The 24,806-nt window shown below is 34.9% G+C and overlaps 1 protein-coding gene across 1 annotated transcript in view; it reads left to right on the forward strand.

The window, feature by feature from the left end:
* The window catches only part of GNAT3 (G protein subunit alpha transducin 3), a 56,932-nt gene that overhangs the window by 12,881 nt on the left and 19,245 nt on the right, over nt 1-24,806 (forward strand). Inside the window, exons 2-4 of the mRNA XM_026006114.2 lie at nt 10,957-10,999; nt 13,868-14,009; nt 21,223-21,380. Of these exons, the coding sequence (XP_025861899.1) occupies nt 10,957-10,999; nt 13,868-14,009; nt 21,223-21,380 (343 nt within the window). The remainder of the gene's footprint in view (nt 1-10,956; nt 11,000-13,867; nt 14,010-21,222; nt 21,381-24,806) is intronic.

The following is a 24,806-nucleotide window of genomic DNA, read 5'->3' on the forward strand; positions in this document are numbered from 1 at the left end:
TACACTAATAATGAAGTAGCAGAAAGAGAATTTTTTTAAATCTCATTTACAATTGTAGCAAAAAGATTAAAATACCTAGGAATAAATTTCACCAAAAAGTGAGAAACCTATACTCTGTAAAGTATACAATATTGATCAAAGAAATTAAAGACAACACAAAGCAGCGGAAAGCTGTACCACACGTATGCATTGAAAGAGTTAATGCCATTAAAATGCCCATACAACCCAAAGCAATCTACAGATTCAAAACGATTCCTATTAGAATACGAATAATATTTTTCACAGAACTAGAATTAATTGTCCTAAAATTTGTATGAAATCACAAAGACCCTATTAATGAAAGCAATTTTGAGAAAGAATAAAGCTGGAGGCATCACAATCCCAGATTTCATGATATACTATTGAGCTTTAGTATTCAAAACAGTACGATACTGGCAGAAAAATGGACACATAGGTAAATGGAACAGGATAGACAGCCATGAAATAAACCTATACCTATATGATCAATTAATCTATGACAAAGGAGGAGACAATTCCCCAATCTACAATGGAGAAAAGACAGCTTTTTCAATAAATGGTACTGGGAAAAGTGAAGAGTTACACGCAAAAAAAAAAAAAAAAAAAAAAAAGAAAGAAAGAAAGAAAAGGAACTAGACCACTTATTCTACACCATATACAAAAATAAACTCAAAATGCATTAAAGATCTAAATGTGAGACCTGAAACCATAAAACTCCTGAAAAAGGCAGTAATCTCTTGGACATCAGTCTTAGCACTTTATTTATGGAAATATATCTTTAGGCAAGGGAAAGAAAAGCAAAAGTAAACTACTGAGACTACAACAAAATATTATATATATATATATTTTTATTATGTATATAAATTTATACATAATAAAAATACATATATATATTTTTTTTTGCACAGCAAATGAAGCCATCAACAAAAAAAAGGCAACCTAGTGAACTAGTGAATAAGAGAAGATAGTTGCAGAGGTTATCTCTGATAAGGGATTAATATCCAAAATGTATAAAGGCCTAATATAACTCAACACTAAATCATCACAATCATCCAATTAAAAAATGGACAAAGAACCTGAATAGATATTTTTTCCAAAGACCTACAGATGACCAACAGACATGTTAAAAGATGCTCAATGTCACTAATCATCATTAGTGATGCAACTCAAAACTATGGGATGCAAGGAAATGCAAATCAAAACCGGGGTGACCTATCACCTCACACCAGTCAGAAAGTCTAGTATCAAAAAAGACAAGAAATTACAAGGGTTGACAAGGATGTGGGGAAGGGAACACACATAGTATGCACTGCTGGTGAGAATGTAAATTGGTGTCATGTAAATGCAGCCACTATGGATGACAGCATAGAGTTTCTTCAAAAAAAAAAAAAAAAATAGAAATGTTGTATGACCCAGTAATTTCACTACTGGATGTTTACCCAGAGAAAATGAAAACACTAATTTGGAAAGACATATGCCCCCTTCTATTTATTGCAGCATTATTTACAATAGGCAATATACAGAAGTGACCCAAGTGTCTATCAATAGATAATGGATAAAGAAGATGTAAATACAATGGACTATCTATTAAACATAAAAAAAGAATGAATTCTTGCCATCCCCACCATGAGTGGACTTAAAAGTATCATGTTAAGTGAAACAAGTCAGAGGAAGAGCCATACCATATGATCTCACTCATATGTAGAATCTAAAAAAATAAAAAACAAAAAACAAAAAACCAAGCAGATTCTTAAATATAGAGAATTGGTGGTTGCCAGAGGAGCAGTGGGTTGGTAGGATGGGAGAAACAGATAAAGAGGTTCACAAACCTCCAGTTATAAACCAAATAAGTCACAGAGATGAAATGGACAGCACAGGGAATATAGTCAATACTACGGTAATAACATTGTATGGTGACAGATGGTGCTTGTACCTATTTTGGTGAGCATTTATTATATATTCAACATATACAATTTAATAATTTACAGAATTATTGAATCAATATGTTGTACACCTAAAATTAATATAAATCTGTATGTTAACTATACTTCAATTTAAAAATATAGATTTCCAATGGACTATTTTCTCAAACTCTTGCAGGTTTTAAGATTATTAGAATAAAATATTTGGGAAAAAATAAGTGTACACTGAGATATTGTTTATTATCTGGCAAAAAATGTATAAATTCAACTACAAATTCAGTATGACTTTACAAGTAAATTCTACCAATAATCTCATGAACAAATCATTTACAAATTTCACAAAGAAATATATGTTTTTTAAGACTTTATTCATGAAAGACACACACACACAGAGAGGCAGAGACACAGGCAGAGGGAGAAACAGGCTGCCCATGAGGAACCTGATGTGGGACTCAATCCCAGGACCCTGGGATCACATCCTGAGCTGAAGGCAGACCACACTCAACCACTGAGCTGCCCAGACATCCCAAGAAATACATACTTTGATACAAATACATTATTTGATAACCTTGACAACAAAACTTAACAGATGGTAGGGAAGCCTGGTGGCTCAGCGGTTGAATGCCTGCCTTCAGCCCAGGGCGTGATCCTGGAGTCCCAGGATCGAGTCCCACATTGAGCTCCCTGCATGGAGTCTGCTTCTCTCTCTGCCTGTGTCTCTGCCTTTGTCTCTGTGTCTCTCATGAGTAAATAAATTAAATCTTAAAAAAAAAAATTAACAGATGGTGACACAGCAATCTCCCTCAACAGAAACATAAATGCAAAGACCAAAACCAGTATTATTAGCAAGCTGATTCTAAGAATGTACAAAATGTTGAAGAAGAAGAAGGAGGAGGAGGAGGAGGAGGAGGAGGAGGAGGAGGAAGTATGGAAGTATATCAAGTGTATCTTCTTTCAGGGTGCAGTTATCCTAAAAATGCATGGTTAAAATAGCACTGGAATATTAATATCATTCACTACATTACTACATTACCACATTAAAGGAAAAAAATCGTTATAGTTATGTTTGAAGTAACCAAAAACAAATAATAAATTTCTTTCATCCATATCTGATAAAACTCTTATCAAACAAGCTATAAAGGCAGTTCCCTTAACCAGATAAGCAATATGTACAATAACGTTCAGGGGTTGTCATAGTTCATACTGTAAGCCAGTTGACTACATTGTTGACTACAAACAGTGAACAAGGGCTAATGATGATTCAGGGACTTGACCCAGTTTCCTGCCCCTCACCCTTTCCTATTCAATGCTCTTACCAGGTGTTTGGGTGAAGGTGGATAGGCACCATTTCATACTCAAATAAGATTCAGAGTTTGGCAACCTATCGTGACAAACAAAGTCAAAGTTCTGACTGACTTTAACCATCAGAAATGATTGATCCAAATAAACAAAATGGAATTTACTTTTTTAAAAAAGATTTTATTTATTTATTCATGAGACACAAAGAGAGAGACAGAGACATAGGCAGAGGGAGAAGCAGGCTCCCTGTGGGGAGCCGGATGGGGGACTCGATCCTGCGACCCCGGGATCACAATCTGAGCCAAAGGCAGACACTGAACCACTGAGCCCCCCTGGTGCCCCAACAAAATGGAATTTAAACAGAGATCTTCAGCTGAGGTTTAAAAAAAGATTATACACGCACAGTATGTGAAATAATCTGTTTGCTAAGAGGTGATGTGGAATCAAAGGAGAAACATTTTAAATATTCCAAACTCAATATAGGTAGAGGATATGATAAAACTGAAGAAGAAAAGAGAAAGAAGAAAGAAGGAAGAAGAAAAAGAAGAAGAGGAGGAGGAAGACAATGGCAGTGGCAAATGAATCATGGTCTGCATTAAGTGTTCTATTTAAAAACAAGTACCAAGAGCAAGGCCAGCCCAGCTTGCATTCCTATCCTACTACATCAGAATGTCAGTATTGTTGATAAATCTCCTGATATGTATGGCACAATTTTCAGTACCAGTGCTTCAGGACACTGGCTTTCACGTGGAGTCCAGTGTCGAGTGTAAGGGGTTTAAATATCTTGTTCCACAAGAAGGGATTAAAGGACCAGAACATATTAAACTTGCAGATTCTCTTAGAAAAGAGATAGAGCATGCTTCAATTAAGAGAAAATGCAGAGAACTCACCGTAAGTTAAAGTATGTCCTGGGGATTTCTATCTGTAATTTAACCTGCCCAACCCTAAGGGGTAGATATTAATAGCCCCATTTTATAAAAGAGGAAACGGACTCTCTGATTAAATTTGACCAAGATATCCAAAGTCAAAAATAATTGCAAGCCCGCATTTGTTTAATTCCAAAATGTGAGTATGCCTATCACGTTTTCCTACCGTCGGTCTAGCCGATTTGAAGGGTTGTCATGAGGAAGAGACAGATAATTTTGTCACCGCTCTGTAAGAAAGAGGAATAGTCAGTGCAATAAAATTAAGTTGGTTCAAAAGGGCTACCCTAAAAACCTTCCATGCCTACAGTCTATAAATGGATGACAGGCAGACACTGCACACCGATATCTATGACAAGTACACTGCCTTCATATTAATTTGTAATGAAGGAATTAAATAATTTATGTGATGAAACAATTTTGATATTGACATCATAAGGACTTTTTTTTTAATAAATCAAACTTACAGCATTACTATGGGTGTCAGAAGACATAGTTTCTCTGTTTTGAGGTAGATGTGGGACTTTGGGTGAGTATCACAATTTCTCCTGGACCCATTTTTCTCATGCATAGAATGAAGAGATATGCATAGTTGGTTGATTTCTGAGTTTGTATTCTACTGTACAATTATGTGATTTTTAAAACCACTTACAAAAAAATCTTATGTAGGATAAGTGTTTATTCTCACTTTGCCTCTTAGGAAATGAATAATCAAGCCTGGAAGTGTGTCCAGTTGAAGTTCAGTTACAACAATAAATGTCATGTAGCTTTAAAATTGTCTTTAATATTTGTAAATAAAAATGTGAAATAAAATCTTTAATTCTTAGGAATAATTTGAGTATTAAAATAGGAAGCACCAACCTGAATATTTAATTATTTGAAACATTATCCACTTCCAATAAATAAAATTCCTTTAGTACCCCTTGACCCAGAAAATAATTTTAGTGATGACCGGTTTGGAAGGAAGAGATTATTTCAGGACACCCTCAGCCTATGTGAACATGCTGTTTTGATGTCTATATTTGACACTGTAACATGATCTCATTGTACAAGAATGGAATGGTTATTGTGAACTATGACCTTGAATCATTGTGAGAATGGGACTTGCTAATTTACTTCTGATATAACTTTCTAATAGAGTTTCAAATAATAAGGATTTTGGAGAGATTGACTTTTCTTCAAGTGTTTTCCCTGTTAACACTATAGTGGACTATACTGGACCTTCATATAGAAGACTGAAGTCACTACATAGAGCAAAGAATGATCCAGATAGCTTCTCTAAAGTCTTCCAAGGAAAATATTCATATTTCATATGTAGTTTCATAAAACATACTATTTTGTAAACATTATTCTGCTTACCCAAGAAAGGTCATGAATGATCAGTTAACCTATAAAGAATCATTTTATAATAAGATACCCTCTAGACTCAGAAATAATTTGGCAACTTGCCCAATCTTAGTGTTATCAGTATAATTACCAATTAAATATAATAGTCAGAGATGAGTTCTTTATCTCAGTCTCAGATTTTCACCAAAGTTTCCCCCCCATACTTCCGTTCTGATTGATCAAAATATAACACTAAACACATCTGCATGAATAAGCAGTGGGGTTCCTATTGAGCCCATAGGCTGTCCTCCCACATCCTTATGATTCTACAATTTTCCATATAGCAAAATTATGAATATACATATACATATACATATAAATATAAATTTGGAGGTGAGATATTCTCCAAATCTGTCACCCAAATAGGATGACACTATAATTTCTAATGTCCACATCTACTATAGAGAGTTTAAAACAAAATTACCAAGAACAGTTTTATAATATTGCTAGGTAACTTTTTTTCCCCCAAAATGAGGCACAACCTGGAGCAAAATAGCCAATTTTCTGAAGCCAGCAAACCAAAATATTGTACAGAGCTTGTTGATTTGCTCTTACCACTCTTGCAAACAAGCAATGCTTAGTCATGCAAAATAAACAGCCACTTGTCTTCTGAAAATAAGTGAGGTGATATTTTAATGTGATTTTTATTTTATCCTCAAAAGTTTTACCCTTGGACATAGCAGTCTCTATTAATTGGGATGGTTTTGCGCCAACTGTCAGTTCATGTTTGGTTACAAGTCTATAAAGAAAGATTAGCAAATTGCTGTGGCTGATTTTGCATTTGTCATATTTTATGCTGTGCGGTGTAGACCACAGTAGTATAAAGGCATGAAGAGAAGTCTGCTGGAGGGTCCTCAGGATGAAGAATCCATACATCCTCACCAGGCAATGAAATCTCATTTTTCGTAGCTTTACCACTCTGATATCCTTGCTATGAGGTGGCCCGCTGTTTCAGATAACTGTAGGAACTAGATACATTTTGATAAGCTTGAGACAATACCTATTTGCTGTGAAGTAGAATTAAATTTAGGTGTAGATATATTTGTTTATCAGAGCTGAAGAAAATAGTGTCAATCAGGCAGAAAGGTTTCAAGATAAAAAGTGTAATATCCAATACAAAGGGCAAAATTTTATTTTTTAAGTATGAACTTAAAGAATTCATTTATTTCATTGGAATTCTAGGATTAGACACTCTTCTAGGTGTTTTAGATTCATCAGTGGACAAAACAGAGACCCCTGCCCTTATGCAGTGTACCTCACAGTGTTGGAAGGACAGACAAAAAAAAATTAAAAATGGCATGTGAGTAATTTGTTAATTTGTAGAATACAGTAAGTGCTAGGAAAAAGTCGAGTAGGGAAATTAGAATAAAGTAGCTGACAGTGGAGTTAAAAATCTAAGCAGGCAAGTCAAGTTCCTCCAATTCAATATATATTTTGCTATAAGTTTAAATGAAATTCTGAGATTCAGAGTTATCAAAAGTCCTAGTAGTCTTGTTTACATAAAAACAGGTAAAACAAGGCAGTTGACTGCCATGCTGGTAAGGGATAGACGTTTAGTAGCATAATAAAATCCAAATCCTGAGTTTGGATTTTTCCTGGGAAATTTTAAAACTGCCTTAGCTGTGCTACTTTGAAATCTGTCCAAAATTAACAGGCACATTGAGGCTTCGAATGTGTCCCGTGACCCAATTTTTGGAGCTACCAGTAGTATTATGAAGCCTCTTGCTTCTCTTAAAGATACACAAATTAGGATGAGAAAACTAACAAATCTACTCATTGGTATTTTAGTTCAGATCTTTGGTCAATATATTATTTTAATGTCATATTTCCTTGGATAAGGGTTAGTTGTAAACTGAGGATAATTATAAAAAATATGATTTCATATCAATTACAAAATACTGAATATTCCCCAATGCTTTCAAGATTTATTGGTGATTTTATCTAAAAGTTTTACGAAATTTGTATTATCAGGCTTTGCCAATTCTTGGTGACTGCTTCTCTCCCATCTGTAAAATCAGAACATTCAAAGTTCTAGTGGCTGCCTAAATTTGCTCCTTCCCCACCTCCCGCTTCGTATGTCTAGGATTCATAGATAAATACGCTAAAAAAAATATGTCTTTATATATCATTTTATACTCCATACAGTATGCCCTACATGTTGCAGTAATTTTAACCAAATTCTCCCATCATTTTCACTCTCAAGAGATATATCCATTTTATTTATTTTATTTTTATTTTTTTTAGATATATCCATTTTAGACTCCTCATATGGCAGCCATCCTTACACTAGTCATCATTTGTTTTTAAAGATTTTATTTACTTACTCATGAGAGACACACAGAGAGAGGCAGAGACACAGGCAAAGGGAGAAGCAGGCTCCAGGCAGGGAGCCCGATGTGGGACTCAATCCCAGGATCCCAGGATCATGCCCTGGGCCAAAGGAAGACCCTCAACCTCGGAGCCACCCAGGCGGGCTGTCATCATTTTAATAAACACTCATATGAATACTTCTGAGTCCCATTGCATTTATCCTAGTATTCAAAATATATAAATATTACATATTACATATAAGTATGTAATATTCTACTTTATAAAACACACATATATTAAGATATTATGGGAATACTGGACCTTAAAATCATAGGTGTTTTATTCTCTGTAGTCTTCCTGATAATGACCTACGGTACAATCATTTTTAAGTTGCTGAGGATGTATGTTTTCTAAACAAGATTATTGAGATAAAAATCTACATATAATAAATTGCAAATCCTGAAAGAGTACAATTTAGTGAGTTTTGATAGATGTACACACCCATGAAATCGTTTTTACCATGACTAAAGATACTGAATGCTTTCGTCATGCTCAGAGTTTCCTCCTGTGCCTCTGCAATCCTTGCCTTTCTCCTCTCCTCTCCCGTGAGTAGGAAGCATGGATCTGCATTCTGTCACTGCGCTTGGTTTGTACTTTTTTTATGTTTTTAAAATTGTATTTATCTATTTGAGAGAGAGAGAGAGAAAGATCACGAGCAAGGGAGAAGGGCAGAGAAGCAGACTCCCTGCTGAGCGGGGAGTCTGATGTGGGACTCAGTCCCAGGACCCTGGAATATGACCTGAGCCAAAGCCAGACACTTAACCAACTGAACCACCCAGGTGCCCTGGTTTGTACTTTCTAGAGTTTTATATAAATGAAACAAATATACTATGGAATATGTGGGATCAATACACTCTATTTGCCTTGCTTCCTTCATGCAGCATCATTTTAAGTTTATTAGTGTTGTTGCATGAGTCATGAGTGTATTCCTTTTTACTGCTTGCAGCATTTCATTAAGAGATGCTACGTTTTGTTTATTGTCCCTGTTAATGGGCAGTTGGGTATTACTGCTCTGGCGCTATCAAATAAAGTTCATCAAATATGAACATTCATGTGCAAATCCTTGTGAGGATGCACATTTTCTTTTATTTGGAGTAAATGCCTAAGAGGGTAATGAGTGGATCATATGATAGGTTTATACTCAACATATCAGGAGCTGCCAATTGTTTTCCGGAGTGGATATACTTTGTTCTTTCCTACCAGCAAATTAGAGTCTCCCAATTGCTCCACATCCTTGTCAATACATGGTATTGTGAATCTTTTAATTGTAGCCAATTTTACTGGATATGTAATGCTATCTCTCTAGGGTGCCATTCTTGATTACTAACATGGAGCATCTTTTTACAAGATTATTGGTCACAAATATCTTGTTTTGAAAAACATCAGTTCAAATTTTGTGCCTAATTTTATTGGATATTTATGTCTTCTCATTATGAACTTAAAATAGTTTTTATAAATCTAGGTACCTGCCCTTTGCCTGACAGACTTGCTGTGAATGTGTCCTCCTAGACAGTAGCTTGTCATTTCATTTGCTTGACTGTGTCTTTTGGAAAGCAAACATTTTTAATATTGAGCAAGTCCAATTTATCAATTTTTAAGTCTTTGTTGTTTTGTTTGTTTGTTTTGTGTTACCTAAGAACATTTTGGCTACTTCTAGCTTGCAAAGATTTTTAATCTATGTATTGCTCTAGAACTTGTATAGCTTTAGTACACACACAAACAGATACATGTTTATGAATCAATTCAAAATAATTTTTGGATTATTGTCATGGAAGAGTCAATGCTGTTTTTCCACATGAACAACCAGTTGCTTCAACATCATTTATTTAATACATGTAGGGTTTCTTTACACTGTTCTCTTTACAAAGTACCACAGAGTTTCTGACATACGTGGATTCTTAAGTACATTGCTTTATGTTTTATCTTGCATGGTAGCTGGCAAATAAGTTTGTGCTTATTATGGCATTATAGTCTTCAATAATCTTGTGAAGTAAATATTCTCGGTTTATAGGTAAGGCCTTAAGAACTTACCAAAGAGATCACAAAGCTCACAGGCCTGCGCACACGGGGACAGAACCAAACCCTCAAACCCAGGTCACTTCAATTCAGTACTTCTTGGGTTTCATTTCACAAGTAAACACTCATTAATGGCACAGGAGACTCAAGAAATATGCTCAAAAGGCCTTGCGACATAGCTGGCCTTTTATATTTTATAAATCTTTTTATATTTTATATTTTATAAATCATGTGAATTTTGTACCTCTCTATACACTGTTTGCCAAACACACCAAAATTAAGTTGTATATTGTATATCAACTAAAATAAATGCTCGAGGTAAATGCAACTGGTTCTCTATGGTATTATCACCCCCCCCCCATGCTCCTCCCTCTGGAATGTGTAATCCATTTCAGATGCTCACCGGTCATTGTTATCTGCAGCCTCTTTAGGTTTGTTTAGTGTTGTTTATCTTATTAATTTCCCTTTATATAAACAGAAGAAAAAACATTGTGTACCAAGGTAAACACAGTATTAAAGACAAGAGTCTATTCTTCAATTAGAATAGGCTTCAAAACGTTCTGGGAATAAAAGACAACTTTCTAGTGTTCTTTTTTTATTGCTATTTAATCTAATAGGATACATGAGGAGACATTCTGGGAGACATAGAGTTACCTAGAGACTGTAAAGTTGGGACTACTTTCCTTGGGGTGCAAACCTAGGAGACACGAGCTTTCCAAATTATGTTCAAATGCAGTAATATATTTTTTTCCTGAGAGTATACATTTCTTGTTTTAGAAGATACCCTTTACCTTGAAGTCAGACCTATATCTGGATTTAACATCAATATACAGGGGTTTTATTTTCTTCGGGTATCCTAGAAAGTAGGCAGCTAATATCTTTCAAGACTTGACAGAGATTATTTTCCTTCTTTATATAGGAGAGCTCTCTGTTCAAGGTTTACCCACAAGAAAGTGATAATCACAGGTTTTATTATCTGTATGAATTTAGCAATTTATAACAGTCCCATCTTTCTGTTGCAGGTGCAGGGGAATCTGGAAAAAGCACAATCGTTAAACAAATGAAGTAGGTATAGACTATTTAAAATGTTTGATATTTGAGGTCTGTGTACTTGAGCAGTCTGAAAATAAATACTTATGGAAAATTTGATTGATAATCTGTGCATCCAAGTAGTGGCAGAGCTGGCACAATTCCTGTGCAAGTATCCCTCCCTCCTTTAACAAAGAGCACAACTGGTGTGTAATATTGCAATCTCCACTCTCTTAAACTTTGCTTCTCGACAAGATGAATACTCAAAGCGGTCATATTTTAAATATATTAATCTGGGTATAATTTAGGGTTTTGGTAATGTGGGCACAAGCCATAAACATTTCAAAATATGTCAATCAATGATCCATTTGAATTTAGGAGGAAACAATATTTTTAACCTGCAAAGCACTTTCTTCTTCCTTCCTTTTTCTTTCACCACAGTAACCACACCAACATCAACCAGTTTTGTTAAAAAGAAAATTGTTATCTCTTTCCTGAATTGTACTCTTCATGAACTATTAAGTACAAACTCCTTGAAGGATACAGAAGACACTTCAGAATCCAGCTCTTAAGCTCTCTTCCTCCTAACATCCCACGACATCCCCCTTCCTGCTTCTACACCAGAAATGCTGAACTCACACTGTTCTGTGAACTACCTAAGTCAGTACAGCTCAGTGGCTAAGGTCGCAGGCTCCCCAATCAGACTGCGTTCCTTGCCCAACCGTACCACGTACTAACTGAATGAGTTGGGGGGCTTCCTGCCTTTACCTATGCCTCCATTACTTTCCTGTAAAATGTAGGCAAGAATCTTACCTCCTTTAAAGGACTCAGCGCAAGAAAGGAGAAGACATATGAAGCACTTAAAACAGTGCTTGGCATACACCAAAGCTTGACAATTGTAATCATCTACTTGGTCATACTGATCCTTCTGCCTAGAATGTTCTTCGTTTTCACTATTGGGAAGTAACTACTTCTCCTTGAAAACTCAGCTGATCATCACTGCTCCCAGGAAGTCTCCTGTGACCCCTTACACATACTCCCAATAAAGTTTACCACTTTTTCTTCTCTAGTTTATTGCATCACATGCAGACATGGTTGCTATGTACTAGCAATGCACAAAAAAAGATTTTATGTTCTTCCTTTCTGGTATTAATAGAATATTTTGTGATGATAGAAAGATTCCCTATCTGCACTCTCCAAGACAGCAGCTCCTAGTCGTATGTGGCCATTAAGCATTTGAAATGTGGCTGGGGTAAATGAGGAATTAATTTAATTTTAATTAACGTCTAGTGGCTACTCTATAACGTCTAGGGGCTACAGTGGAGATCCAGTCTATAAGTCCTTGGGGAGGAGGGAAAGTATAATTCACTCATTCTTTTCAGCACATAATTCAGTATGTTACAGAAAATGCCCAGTAAAAGCCCATTAATTTAAACAGATTTAGGAATCAACTTGCAAGTAAAAGCTCTATCTCACCGAAATGTATTTATGCAGTCCCTACTCAAACAATGCTGCTTAAAGTCTCACTACAGCTGGATTTTTAAAAAGTAAATTAAACACTATTTTGTCATTTTGCTTTGTGATGTTTCCTTATCCTATGATGAAAAGATAGGAATCAGAATTTATTCCAGAAAGAAATCCTAAATGCCCCCAAGTTTAGTTGTACTTGCCATTTTAATGAAATTAAAATAATTTCCCAGTTTCAGTTTTTGAGAAAGGACTGAGATTTTTTTAATGAACTTATTCTTGATCTATCCACAAAGACATTTTACTGTATTTTTCTACAATCTCTAATTATCTATTTACTTATTAAAGTTACTTGTTTAATACAGCAAGATAAACATGGCCATGTTTAAAATAGAAATATTGCAATTACTGGTAATTAAATACCAAAAACAATAAATATGGATACAGAGGCTGCTTCAACTCTTCTCACTGTAGAAATTCTTGTATTTCAAAGTTTTAGTATCTTGCGGGACACTTCTATTCTTTTTCCACTTATGATAAAGCGTCTCTGTATAGATAAAACACAACTGCTTCAGAATATGACATCCAAAATTATACCCAATGTACCTACAGCTCTTCAAAAACAACAACAAACAACAGAAAGGAGCAAGAACATACTATATGATAGATGTAAAAAAGTAATCAGCATATGCAGAGATTCTAGCTTTTGAAAGTAAATCTATTTTAATCTATTACTCCAAAACTATGAGTAAAAGGTTGTGTTCTGATCGAGTGGAAGGAAAAGATGAGTTCAGTCAAATAAAATGTCGAGCATTTATACTTTGAGAACTAGTGGCACGTACACAGATGGAAAACTGACAAGGGATTTAACAGCAGGTAATTACCTACATTAAAAAAAATGCCTTTGTTAATGCTATATATAGAAAGCCGGCACTCCTATTTTCCAGTGTGTCTTAAGTGATAGGAAAAGAAATGAATGTTCTGCTAAATTGCTTTGCTTCCTCTAGAAATCACGTTATAAAGACGTTTCAGAACTCTGTATGTATCTTTGTGCGGGGAATCTGGAAATTTTTCTTTTGAAAACAAGTAAGCTTTCTAAGTAAGGTTCTCATGATTTACTCATTTTTAAATACTGGTTTATCTAGGGTAAATTCAAAGTCCTTTTTATATTTAACATGAGGAGCTCAGAAAGAAAATACTGAAAAATAAAAGAAAATAAAGAAAATACTGTATTAAATCCCAATGATGATAATAAAAATTCAAAGCCATAAAATTGTTCAGATTTAACATAGACATATGGACAATATTTTTTTTTGGACAATATTTTTTGTAGCAAATACATACTGTAATTTTATTTCAGCAAATTATTATTGATGTTTTAATATTATAAAAAAACAATTGCTCAACTCACAAAAGCTTTTCATGTTTAAATTATAGGATCATCCATAAGAATGGTTACAGTGAGCAAGAATGCATGGAGTTCAAAGCAGTTATTTACAGTAATACATTGCAATCCATTCTAGCTATTGTGAAAGCCATGACTACCCTTGGGATTGATTATGTAAATCCCAGAAGTGCAGTAAGTATGCGAATAATGACAGTTGTGGTCCTACAAAGGAGTTTCAGCCATAAAACAATAGAACTAAATTTGTAGGACTAATCTAACAAAAATTTAAAAGTATAAAATATGAATTTTGGGAACTTTAATTCTGTTTCATGTAAGATTCCTTTTTCTCTCTAAATGAAGCTTTTAGATAGCTGTGTACTATTATCTTATTTAGCATTAACTATTTTTCTAGGAATCGAACCTAGTATCAAATAATATGTTGTATTAGAGAAAAAGATTGATAACATTTACTAAATACAAGAGTTCATTCCATTAACTCAAACTGCAATAAATCTACACTTATTTTCTTAGTTTAATTATGAGTCATTCATGGAGTAAACATTATATTTATAACATAATTATCATTATTGCTCAACAATAATTACAAAGACAATGTGGGGCAACGAAATGATTCTTTTATGTTAATTTTTTTAAAACAACTCAAAATTGTGTCATTAAGTAAGATGTTTGTATAATATAGTCAACTCGTCAGTTATGTTTATAAGGTATATCTAAACAGTTTCATCCTGTTTTATATTTTGTAATATATTTTATGTTAAAACACATTAAAAACCCACTTAGTTTAAAAGAGTTTATGTGCAAACATATAGAACTATTTTAGTTGACAAATGAAGCATTTAGTATTTTCCAAAGAACAATAGTTAACCACACCCCAAAAAGGAGTAATGGTGTACAATCAACAGGAAAATACTCATTTCCATTTGTTCTGTCGTGGAGCAGCTGGTTGCCTCCAGATGACATCAACTAAACTGCTCCCAATATAACTCCTAGATACCTTGTTACACTCACAATAAAAAAGAGAGGAACAGCATGTTTAGAGAAGAATGTGATATGTGTACTTGTCTCTTCCTACCCCTCCAGGAGTTTAAGATTAGACTATGTACATTACCATTGGAAGCCATTAGGATGAAAAGAAAAATGCCTCTTTCAAGCTGTTCATTTTAAAGGAAATGGTCAATCCTCATCCGTCATTTTCCACAAAGAGCACAGAAATTCTAAGTATGTCCTTAGGGCAGATCCTTTATAAGCAGAGTCAGGAGTTCCAGGAGGATCTCCTTCCAATTTTACCTTTCCTCAAACGTGGCTCCAGTAAGTCACCTACATTTTTAGATTACAGTTTCCCTCTCACGGCATTCTTTACCATTCCATGACTTAGTGATTCCCCTTTTTATTTAAGGATAGTTGGTTATCACTCTGACCCTGGCTGTTCCTAAGGCTCTGAGATTTTAAATTGGCTCTTCAGAAACCACCGGGTGTAAACCCCATACTTTAAGGTGTGGAAAATAGGGAGGCCTGGGTGACTCAGGGTTTGATCCTGGGGTCCTGGGAGCGAATCCCACATCGGAGTCCCTGCATGGAGCCTGCTTCTCCCTCTGCCTGTGTCTCTGCTTCTCTCTCTGTGTCTCCCATGAATAAATAAATAAAATCTTTTAAAAAATAAAATAGAATAAAGGTGTGGAATATAAACATCAAAGAGGATTAGCAATGTGGCCTGCATTGCATAGCTAGTGCTTTAGTCAAAACCCGCTTCTACTGGCTTCCATTAGAGTGCTTTTCCCTATGCAAGAATTTTTGTAAAAATACTTTTAATGATCAGGAATGATTGTTAATCCTTAACTGGTTAACATCTTAATGATCTGCATGCAGGCAAAGTGAAAATAATATAGACTCTGTAGATTGCTGCCATTATGTTGACTGAAAATTAAAATAATGCAAGTTATTCAAACTGTACATTAAATGGTAGCAACACTGTAATTCATGCAATACTGAACGATTGATATGACGTCTCAGGAGGACCTATGCCCTCAACTGTTAAACATCACAGTTGGCAGGTACTGCATAATTCAAATTTTGATTTCAGTTGTTGAAAACTATAATAGTTTCAGTGACCTTCTTTAGTATTTGATTTTAAGATTAATATACTTTATACCAGGTTTACACGGTTTAAACAGATTAATTGCTAAACATCTTATCCATGTGTGTGTGGCTTTCAGAGTTCGGCTGTACTATAGCTTTCAATTTAGCTATTTATACAATTTATATATTTTTACATTACCTTTTGTTATATCAACATTCAGAGAGGAAGAGTCCTAAAGGAAAATTTCCATAAACTTTATTGGTTACCTGTTCTGTAAATTTTGATGTTACTTAATCTCTCTACATTTGGGTTTCTACATCCACAAAACATTAGTGCTTTTTTCACTGAGTTTCAAGGACTATTACAGAAGTGAACAGAAATATAGGAAATCCACTTAAAAACAAAATACTGTAAGAGCCTAGGAAATATTGAGTATATATATTTTCCAATAGCACTCTGAATGCAAGCTCATTAAATTTATGTATTAAAGTCTATACATCTAACATCATTTGAATAAATTATATTTCATCAAACTATTATTTATATGGCAGACCCTTGTTTGGACACTGAGAAATCAGCAATAAATAAAATAGAAACAGTATCTGCCCTTAAGAGAAGGAAGTCTGATGCTGAACAAGTAATTAATTACAAAGCATCACCTATTTCAGAAGTGCAGCACAGCTGGATGGGAAACCAAATCCTCACTTATGAAAAGAATTACTGAGAAAGGAAATACTATCACCAGTGAAAATGGGGGCAGAACTAGTATGTCTTAGGAAATGTTGAGTTTGTAAGTTCTATAACATATCCACATGTGTAAGTGGTTGAAAATGTGCCTTTCAAATTCAAACAAGATAATCTGATGAGAGATCTAAACCTCAGTAGTATTGGCATTACACTATGGTGTATAATTTATATTACAGAAACAGATGGGATGGAAGAGGTCAACTGCTTCAAAAGAAAAGTTGAGGGCATAAAGGAGAGTAGCAAGTTAGGTGCTCGTGTTGAAAAAGTAACATATTGTGGTCATTTGGGAGGAAGAGGGAAGTTTGGAGATGATAGGATAGTAAGAGGAAAACCAAATTTATGTGGAATCACAGAATTCAATACAAAGTTTCCAAAGGGAAATTATCTAAGCTGAAAGGTCTTGAGAAGTCAGGAAAGAAGTATATTTAAAGTCTATTGGTTTTAATAATATAGAAAACACTGGGGAATATGAGACAGGCTTTAGAAGAGTTGTGAAAAGAAAATTTTAAAAACAACAACAACAAAAGGAAGAGTTGTGGATGCAGAATCCAATGAAGTATGCTGAGAAGTGAGAAGAAAATATGTGAAAAGGGTTTAAAGACATTGTTAGCACCTATTGGTGAGGAGTAGGAGAGAAATAGGATCTGTAGCTGAAGGTGAATGCAGCTAAGGAGGGCTTGTTCTTGCTTTGGTTTAATACTTGGCAGACTAATTTCCTAAATATAGAACATATAAAGGGGGGAAGTGGAAAACTAGAGGGGAATACAATACAGGCATTTAGTACATTCCAACTTATCCTCTCTGAATATTATTCTATTCTATCTTAGAGCATCTCAAACAACCACCAGACCAACATATTGTAAGTTTTAAGACTTTATCATGATTCGGGTGTTGTTGTGACCATCCTTGGGACAGCGTTTTACAAAGTGAAGCCTCTAATATGAACCAATGAACGCTGTTTCATGAGATGTTTTAGGAGAAAAGTTCTGTGATCAATCAAGTTTGAATACATATAACAACTTATTGGAAATTGGCAAATGGCAGTAGTCAAAGGCTCTGACAGTCTTGTAGAGACAAAAACCTGGCATTTCTTAACCTGACATTTCCCAAGATTACAAGGTTGTCATATGTCTCCCTTCCTTGATATATTTTTTTCCTGCAATCTTGAAAATACGACCAAGGGTTTAGAATGAGTTCCACAATGTTCTAGGATCATCACCTAATACTGGTGAGGGAGTCTGGGAAACTAGTAGAGAATATATATTTCGGTTTCTATGCAACCTTGTTCCAGAGCTACACAACCTTGATAGAATGAACAATTTCAGAATCATCGTAATTCCCAAGCTTTTCCAAATATGTCACAAGGAAATAACATTTCTTCAGGATGCCACTCAAACCTCTTTGGAGCTATTTGAAAAATGTAGGAAATTATTGGAGAATCTTTTAAGTTTCTCTAGAAAGTGAGGTCTGAGCCAATACGCCAAATTCATTTTATTGATTCATTTGTTCTACAGTATTTCTGGGACATATACTATATGTTAGATTCTGCTACCAGTCTTGAGGATGTAGAAATGAACAGAACAACAACAAAAACCTGTCACCTGCATGTGCTTATAGTCTAATATAAAAAATACAAAATAAAAAAAAATGCACTATATGGGTAGAAATAAGTGCTATGAGGAAAAATCAAGGAGGGCAGGAGGCTATAAAGTAAGGAAAGAGTGGAACAAAGGATGGCCCTGGAAGGCATTCTTGAGGGGTGATATTTTAGAAGAAGCTAAATGAAGTAGGAAATGAGCCACAGGGAAGACTTGGAGTAAGAGCCATTCAAATGCTCTCAAATGGGGGTTTAGTGAGTTTAAGGAACAATAAGAAGTCTAGTGCATCTGGAGGAAAGAGAGACAAATTGTGAGGGGAGGGAAAAATGGGGAAGGAATGAGAAGGAAAGGTGAAAAGGAATACATGGATTAAAATATGTAGAACCTTGTGAGCCATGGCATGGGATTTGGGTTTTGAGTATGATGGGAAACTACCAGAGTTTTTAAAATATGGGAGTAAGATTATCAGTAGGAGTTCAGTTTTCTACCATTTTGGCTGTTTATGTAGAAGACAACTTTTCATAATACTGGTTAATTTTGGTATTATATATTTAAAAAATTCAAATGTGATTTGGGGTCCAATTCCTGAAACACATGAATTTAGATTCTTTAAATTACCATGCCAGCCTTTTAATAATTGTAGAAGAACCCCACATGCTTATAATGCACAGCCTAGTTTGAAAATCCCAACAACTTGCTCTATCAATGAAAGCAATAAGCTAAAAAATAAAAGGTCTTAAAGACAAAAACCAAACTGATAGGCTGGCCTGCCCTGGGGAGAAAGTAGTAGGACTGACATTTACATGTTCAATATGAAACTATTTTCATGGTTACTACTCAAATAAAGTGTAGGTTGAAATTGGATAATTTTTTTAATGAAAGAGTTCATTAGAAATTAGTTTGGTTTCTAAAGGTATACTAATAAAGCATGTCAGTTTGTCCCTTTAGGGAAAAACTAGTTTGAGCAGCTATTTCATTGCATCCTTTGTCCTAAATGGCACCTTAACAGTGCAAAGAGGCAAATGGGATGATGCCAGCTAAACTGGTGAGGTCATATTTCACTGGATTTGTAGTGCTTGCTCATATCCAACTTATTGGAAAGAAGGACTCAAAAATTTATGCTGTGACAATATATGAAAATGGGGTCAACTCTAAGTTTTTGGCCATTTACAATTTCTGGCTTGATAGTCATCTGATCTGTTTGGGTTAGCAATAAAATCTGAATGTGAAGGCAGATGCAATAAGGTTTTGTCGTAACAGAGCCTTTCTTTGACAATAAGAGACATACATTTCATTTTTAATGAAAACAACAGATTTTTAATAAAATGGTGAAGTACATCATTATTACTATTTTTAAAAAGATTATTTATTCATGAGAGACAGAAAGAGAGAGAGAGAGAGAGGCAGAGACACAGGCAGAGGGAGAAGCAGGTTCCATGCAGGGAGCCCGACGTGGGACTCGATCCCGGGTCTCCAGAATCACGCCCTGGGCTGAAAGTGGCACTAAACTGCTGAGCCACCCGGGCTGCCCCCATTTTTACTATTTTAAAATGATAAATCGAATTGTATCAGAAAAGCAGCAAGTTCTCATTGTCCATTCTTCACTGGGAGCCACTTACCATTGCACAAAGTAGTTTGGGTTTGACTCTTCTGATGTTCCTTGTCTTTCTTGGTTTGGCAAATTAACCTCCCAGTTTTAGATTCATTTTTAAAATGGAGAAAATATAGCATCTATGTGACTAGTGTTGTGAGGATTTTGTGAGATATTACAGGTACTGTCTTATAAGCTGTTATTATAATACTATGTACTAAAAAGAGTATGAGCTTTGAAGTCTGACAACCAGAATTTGAACCCAGACATCATTTCCCTAGTTTAGTATCATGGGCAATAATTTAATTACTCTGGAACTCAAATTCTTAATTTTTTTTCAGTCATAAATGGTTTATTCTTTTAAATAAAGCATGGGCTATATAATTTACTTGATAAAATGTTATTTTCTTCTGCCCTTGTCACCTCTAAATATCCCATAAGGACTAACATAATGCATTCTTTCTTTTTTGCTTGTTTTTTTTTTCATTTTTTTCTTTTCTTCCTTCCCTTCTCTATTTCCTTTTTTGAAGATTTTATTTATTTATTGAGAGAGAGTGCATGCACGCACATGAGTGGGGAGTGGGCAGAGGGAGAGGGAGAGGATTTCAAGCACGCTCTGTGTGAGTGCAGAGCCTGACTCAGAACTTGATCTCACAACCATGAGATTATGACCAGAGCCAAAATCAAGGGTTGGCTGCTAAACGGACTGACCCACCCAGGTGCCATTCTTCTATTTTCCTAATTTTCTCCTCTGCCTTATTGATTAGCACCAAAGCATATAATCAACAACACCTAGACAGGTATCTAAAACCTGTGTGAGGATTAAAGTGCTCATCATTTCTTATTTATAGGATTGCAAAAGATACACGATGGCAAAGAATATTGAGTTCTATTTTCCATTTTAACTCTAATTCTTGCATGATATTTTTATTTCCTGGAAAATATATGGCTGTGATGAAAGGTAGATGAAGAATCAGATTAGTTCAGATTCATTACCTTTTTATCTCTGCATTTTGACTCCCTAAGATTTCAATGGATTTACATTAAGGTATTAACCCTTTTGATATCAATATTTCAGAAGTTAATGATATATATAAAAATATCCTAATTTCACCATATAATGTTACACAGTTTTTGCTATGGAGAACTCTACCCAGCCATTATAAGGAAACTTAAGATTCCATCAACCTTAAGATACAAAAAAAAAAAAAAAAAAAAAAACCTTAAGATACATTGAATAGATGTTCAACAAAATTATTATCTAAAGGAGTAAGATAAAAATAATAGAATTGAAATGCTCTATTTAAAAAAGAGATATGTGATTCCAAATAACAACACATTTTTATCATTTTCACAAAAACATTGCTATAGGAAGACCAACAGCAACTCTGTGTGATGGCAAACACTCTGGAAGATGGAGGCATGACCCCGGAACTGGCCGAGGTAATAAAACGACTCTGGAGAGACCCAGGAGTTCAGGCCTGCTTTGAAAGGGCATCTGAGTATCACCTCAACGACTCAGCAGCTTAGTAAGTGAATGCATTTGACAAGAATTATAGTTGAAACATTTTAAATTAACAATTCTAATTTTTCATATTCTGCATTTGTAATCACAAATGAGGAAAGAAAACAGCTTTACAATATGTTAAACTAAAATAAAAAGTAATTGAAGAGAAATGAAGATCAAGAAAACAGCATGAGATTTAAAAATCTAAGCAAAGGAGCATTTAAAATAACTAATTTTGAAGCTATTTGCCTAAGAAGACCCATATTTTGCAAATATTTTCTCCCAACTGAAAAGAATTAATCACTGTGTACTGTGCTCAATATAAACGCAGATTGGTGACATGCATACTGAGGTTTGGGGCTATTCATTTCACTTCTATTCATATTACTGATCATCTTCTAAAATAATTTTATTAATGACACACATTCTTTGGTTCCATTGGTTTGATGAATATGATACAGAATTCTAGAAGAAAATAATGATTTCCAAAACATTTGTATATTGTATAATTCTGTTTGAGTCTCAAGAAAGTTATAATTTTCACAGCTAATATCATCCAGTTGGCAATAACCAGCCACAAAGAAATTAGAAGGTTATGACAATATGTATAATTTCATTATCAAAACTATTTTAAATTTCTATCTTAGTAAGCAAATTTTAGCCTATGCTGTGGTTAAATGCCTACAAGCGTGTGTGCACATGTATGCAAATATAATTTACTTATTCTGTATTTCTGTCCATGCATACCAATGTCTGAAAAGGTATAAATACAATATTTTTGATGAACTCCCAATGGAACATGTTAGTAGTACTTTAAAAAATAAGGTAAAAATGAAGCAAATGAAAGATTAAATGAGGACAGAATAATGAAGCTTGTACAATACTTCAGATTTCTGATCATGGTGGTCAGAAGAATTATGGATAGAAAGCAACCCATATAAATTTTAGGAAAAGCTAACAACAACAACAAGTCTTTTGTGATTACTCACCCATGTTCATTTTAGATTCCAAAGCCCTTGGAGGAAAGTCCTGCTCTTGTCACTTTGGTGAAGTAGAAAATGCATAGCGTCATGTAATTACATAAACCTCAAGAACTGTTTTATGTGTCCCAGTACCTAGCCACATTATAATACTAACAGAACTCTCTGTAATTTAGAAACCACTGCTTTTCTATATAAATCTATATAAGGGCAGTCACAATAAGAAAGTGAATTGTGGATTATTCTCATAAAATGTTGCTTAACAAAATTCTAGGGAAGAAGGAAGAAAGTAATGGATAATGTTGGTAAATGTGCTGCCGAAGCAAACATAACACAGTGCTGGGGACTGAGAATTCCTGTCCCCTCCAAGGTCCTTCTAGTTGGCCCAAGAATCAAATTGGCAAGAGACAGATTAACAGGAGAAAATCAAATTTAATAAGGTACATACAGGGAATCTACATGGACATGGAAGTTTCAAAGTCAGACAAAATGAAGTCTATATGTTATTCTGAACTAAAGAGAAGAGGGAAGTGGTCTGGGACTTGAGAGCAAAGAAATACATTTCAGAGAGTGATAAGAAGAGCAGATATTTGGTAATTAGGTGTTTGCCCTACCATACAGATGGGTCACTCAGATAAAATGTATCTCTGCTAAATTGAGGGCAAAGATTCTCAATTTAGATTCTTCTAATGTAGTTAAGGAAGAGGCAAAAGTTCTCTTGAGCCTGCAGAGTCTCAAGTGCTTTCAGCTCAAAATAATCCACATGCCAAAGTGGCACATTCTGGGGTATGGCGGGGAGTAGAGAGTGGTGTGTGCTGTCCCAAACCCCTTCAATAGCTGCAATTAATATATTTAGTTTTATTGATTAAGCATTATTTTTCTATTCAAATAATGTAAGAAGTGTGTTTGCAATTATGCTATCATTATGTTTACCAAATACTTTGTTATTTAATAGCAAAAAATTTATGTATTGTATTGTTAAAATGGGCAGATAAAATTATCTTTTATTGTATTTTCTAGTCTTTTTAACCTTTAGTTTCAGTTTTTCTGTTTTCACGTGCAAAATACATAATTTACAGCAGAACTATCAAGTTATAGATTCATAGTAAGCACTTATCTGTTCAAGTTAAACACAATTACACATTTGTACTCATTTGGTGAACGTTGCCTATATTATAATGGTTTTAAACACCACGATTGATTTACAGACCAGTTGGACAAGAAATCCAAACCGCCCCTTCACCTTCACTCCCACTTCCATGTCTAAGAAAATTTGCATTTAAAACCCCCCAAATTTAAATATTAACTATGTTAATAATTAATTAATTAATTAATTAATTCTGCCCTTAGAGGCCCTTGAAAGAAAGATTAAGTAAAACAAATAAAAATAGCTGAAAGCTATTGTTTTCTTCCAAAAATTAATATTTTCCTCAAATACCACATTGCATTCACATTTTAAAACTAAATACAAAAAAGTAAATAAATAAATAAAACTAAATACACTATCAGATCAGTATCGAATCCATGTCTGCTTCATATGTATTATATAAGGTAATGAGCTCTTTTCCCTCTTTCCTTCCTCTCTCTTTCTCTCCTCCCTCTCTCTCCCTTTCCCCTTTTTCTTTTTTTTCCTTTTTCAGTCAAAATAGGAAATTTATTATTATTTTAAATCTAGAGCCCTCTCAGGGCACCTGGGTGGTGCAGTCCCTTGAGCTTCTGACTCTTGGTTTCCACTCAGGTCTAGATCTCAGGGTCAGGTCAAGATCTTATGGATGTGGAACCGAGCCCTGGTGAGGCTCCATGCTTAGCAGGAGTCTGCTTAAGACTCTCTCCCTCTGCCTCTGCCTTCCCTGACCCCTGCCCCTCCCCCCACCTCCACTCACGCACATGCACACTCTCTCTCAAATAAATAAATATTAAAAAAAAAAAAAAAACCACAAACCTATAGTGCCTTCAAGTTTAGGCTAACAAAGAGGTGAGTCCTAATCAAAGTAGGGAAGGCAATGTCCTTGGCAATATAACACCTCCCTGCCCCCATCAATACAAGCAAACTGGAAGGAAAAGTCATGACAGTGACAAACAGGGAAAACATTTGTATTACTACTTCATGGTTTACTGATTAAGGCCATGTGTGTGCTATTTAAATTCTATAAGCCTTAAGATCTAACAAAGACTTTACCAGAAAAACAATTTAAAAAGTACTGTTTGCTCATGATTAGAAAAAGAATCAGGTGGGGTTTGGGGGATTTAAGTGATTTTATGTATGTCAGGCTTCTGGTTTAAGTTCTAGATCACAGGCCTGAGCACTCAAATCTTATATTTATTAAAAACAGGCGTCTTGGGATCCCTGAGTGGCGCAGCGGTTTGGCGCCTGCCTTTGGCCCAGGGCGCGATCCTGGAGACCCGGGATCAAATCCCACGTTGGGCTCCCGGTGCATGGAGCCTGCTTCTCCCTCTGCCTGTGTCTC

The sequence above is a fragment of the Vulpes vulpes genome, chromosome 5 (genome assembly GCF_048418805.1).
Source record: "Vulpes vulpes isolate BD-2025 chromosome 5, VulVul3, whole genome shotgun sequence".
Lineage (NCBI taxonomy): Eukaryota > Metazoa > Chordata > Mammalia > Carnivora > Canidae > Vulpes > Vulpes vulpes.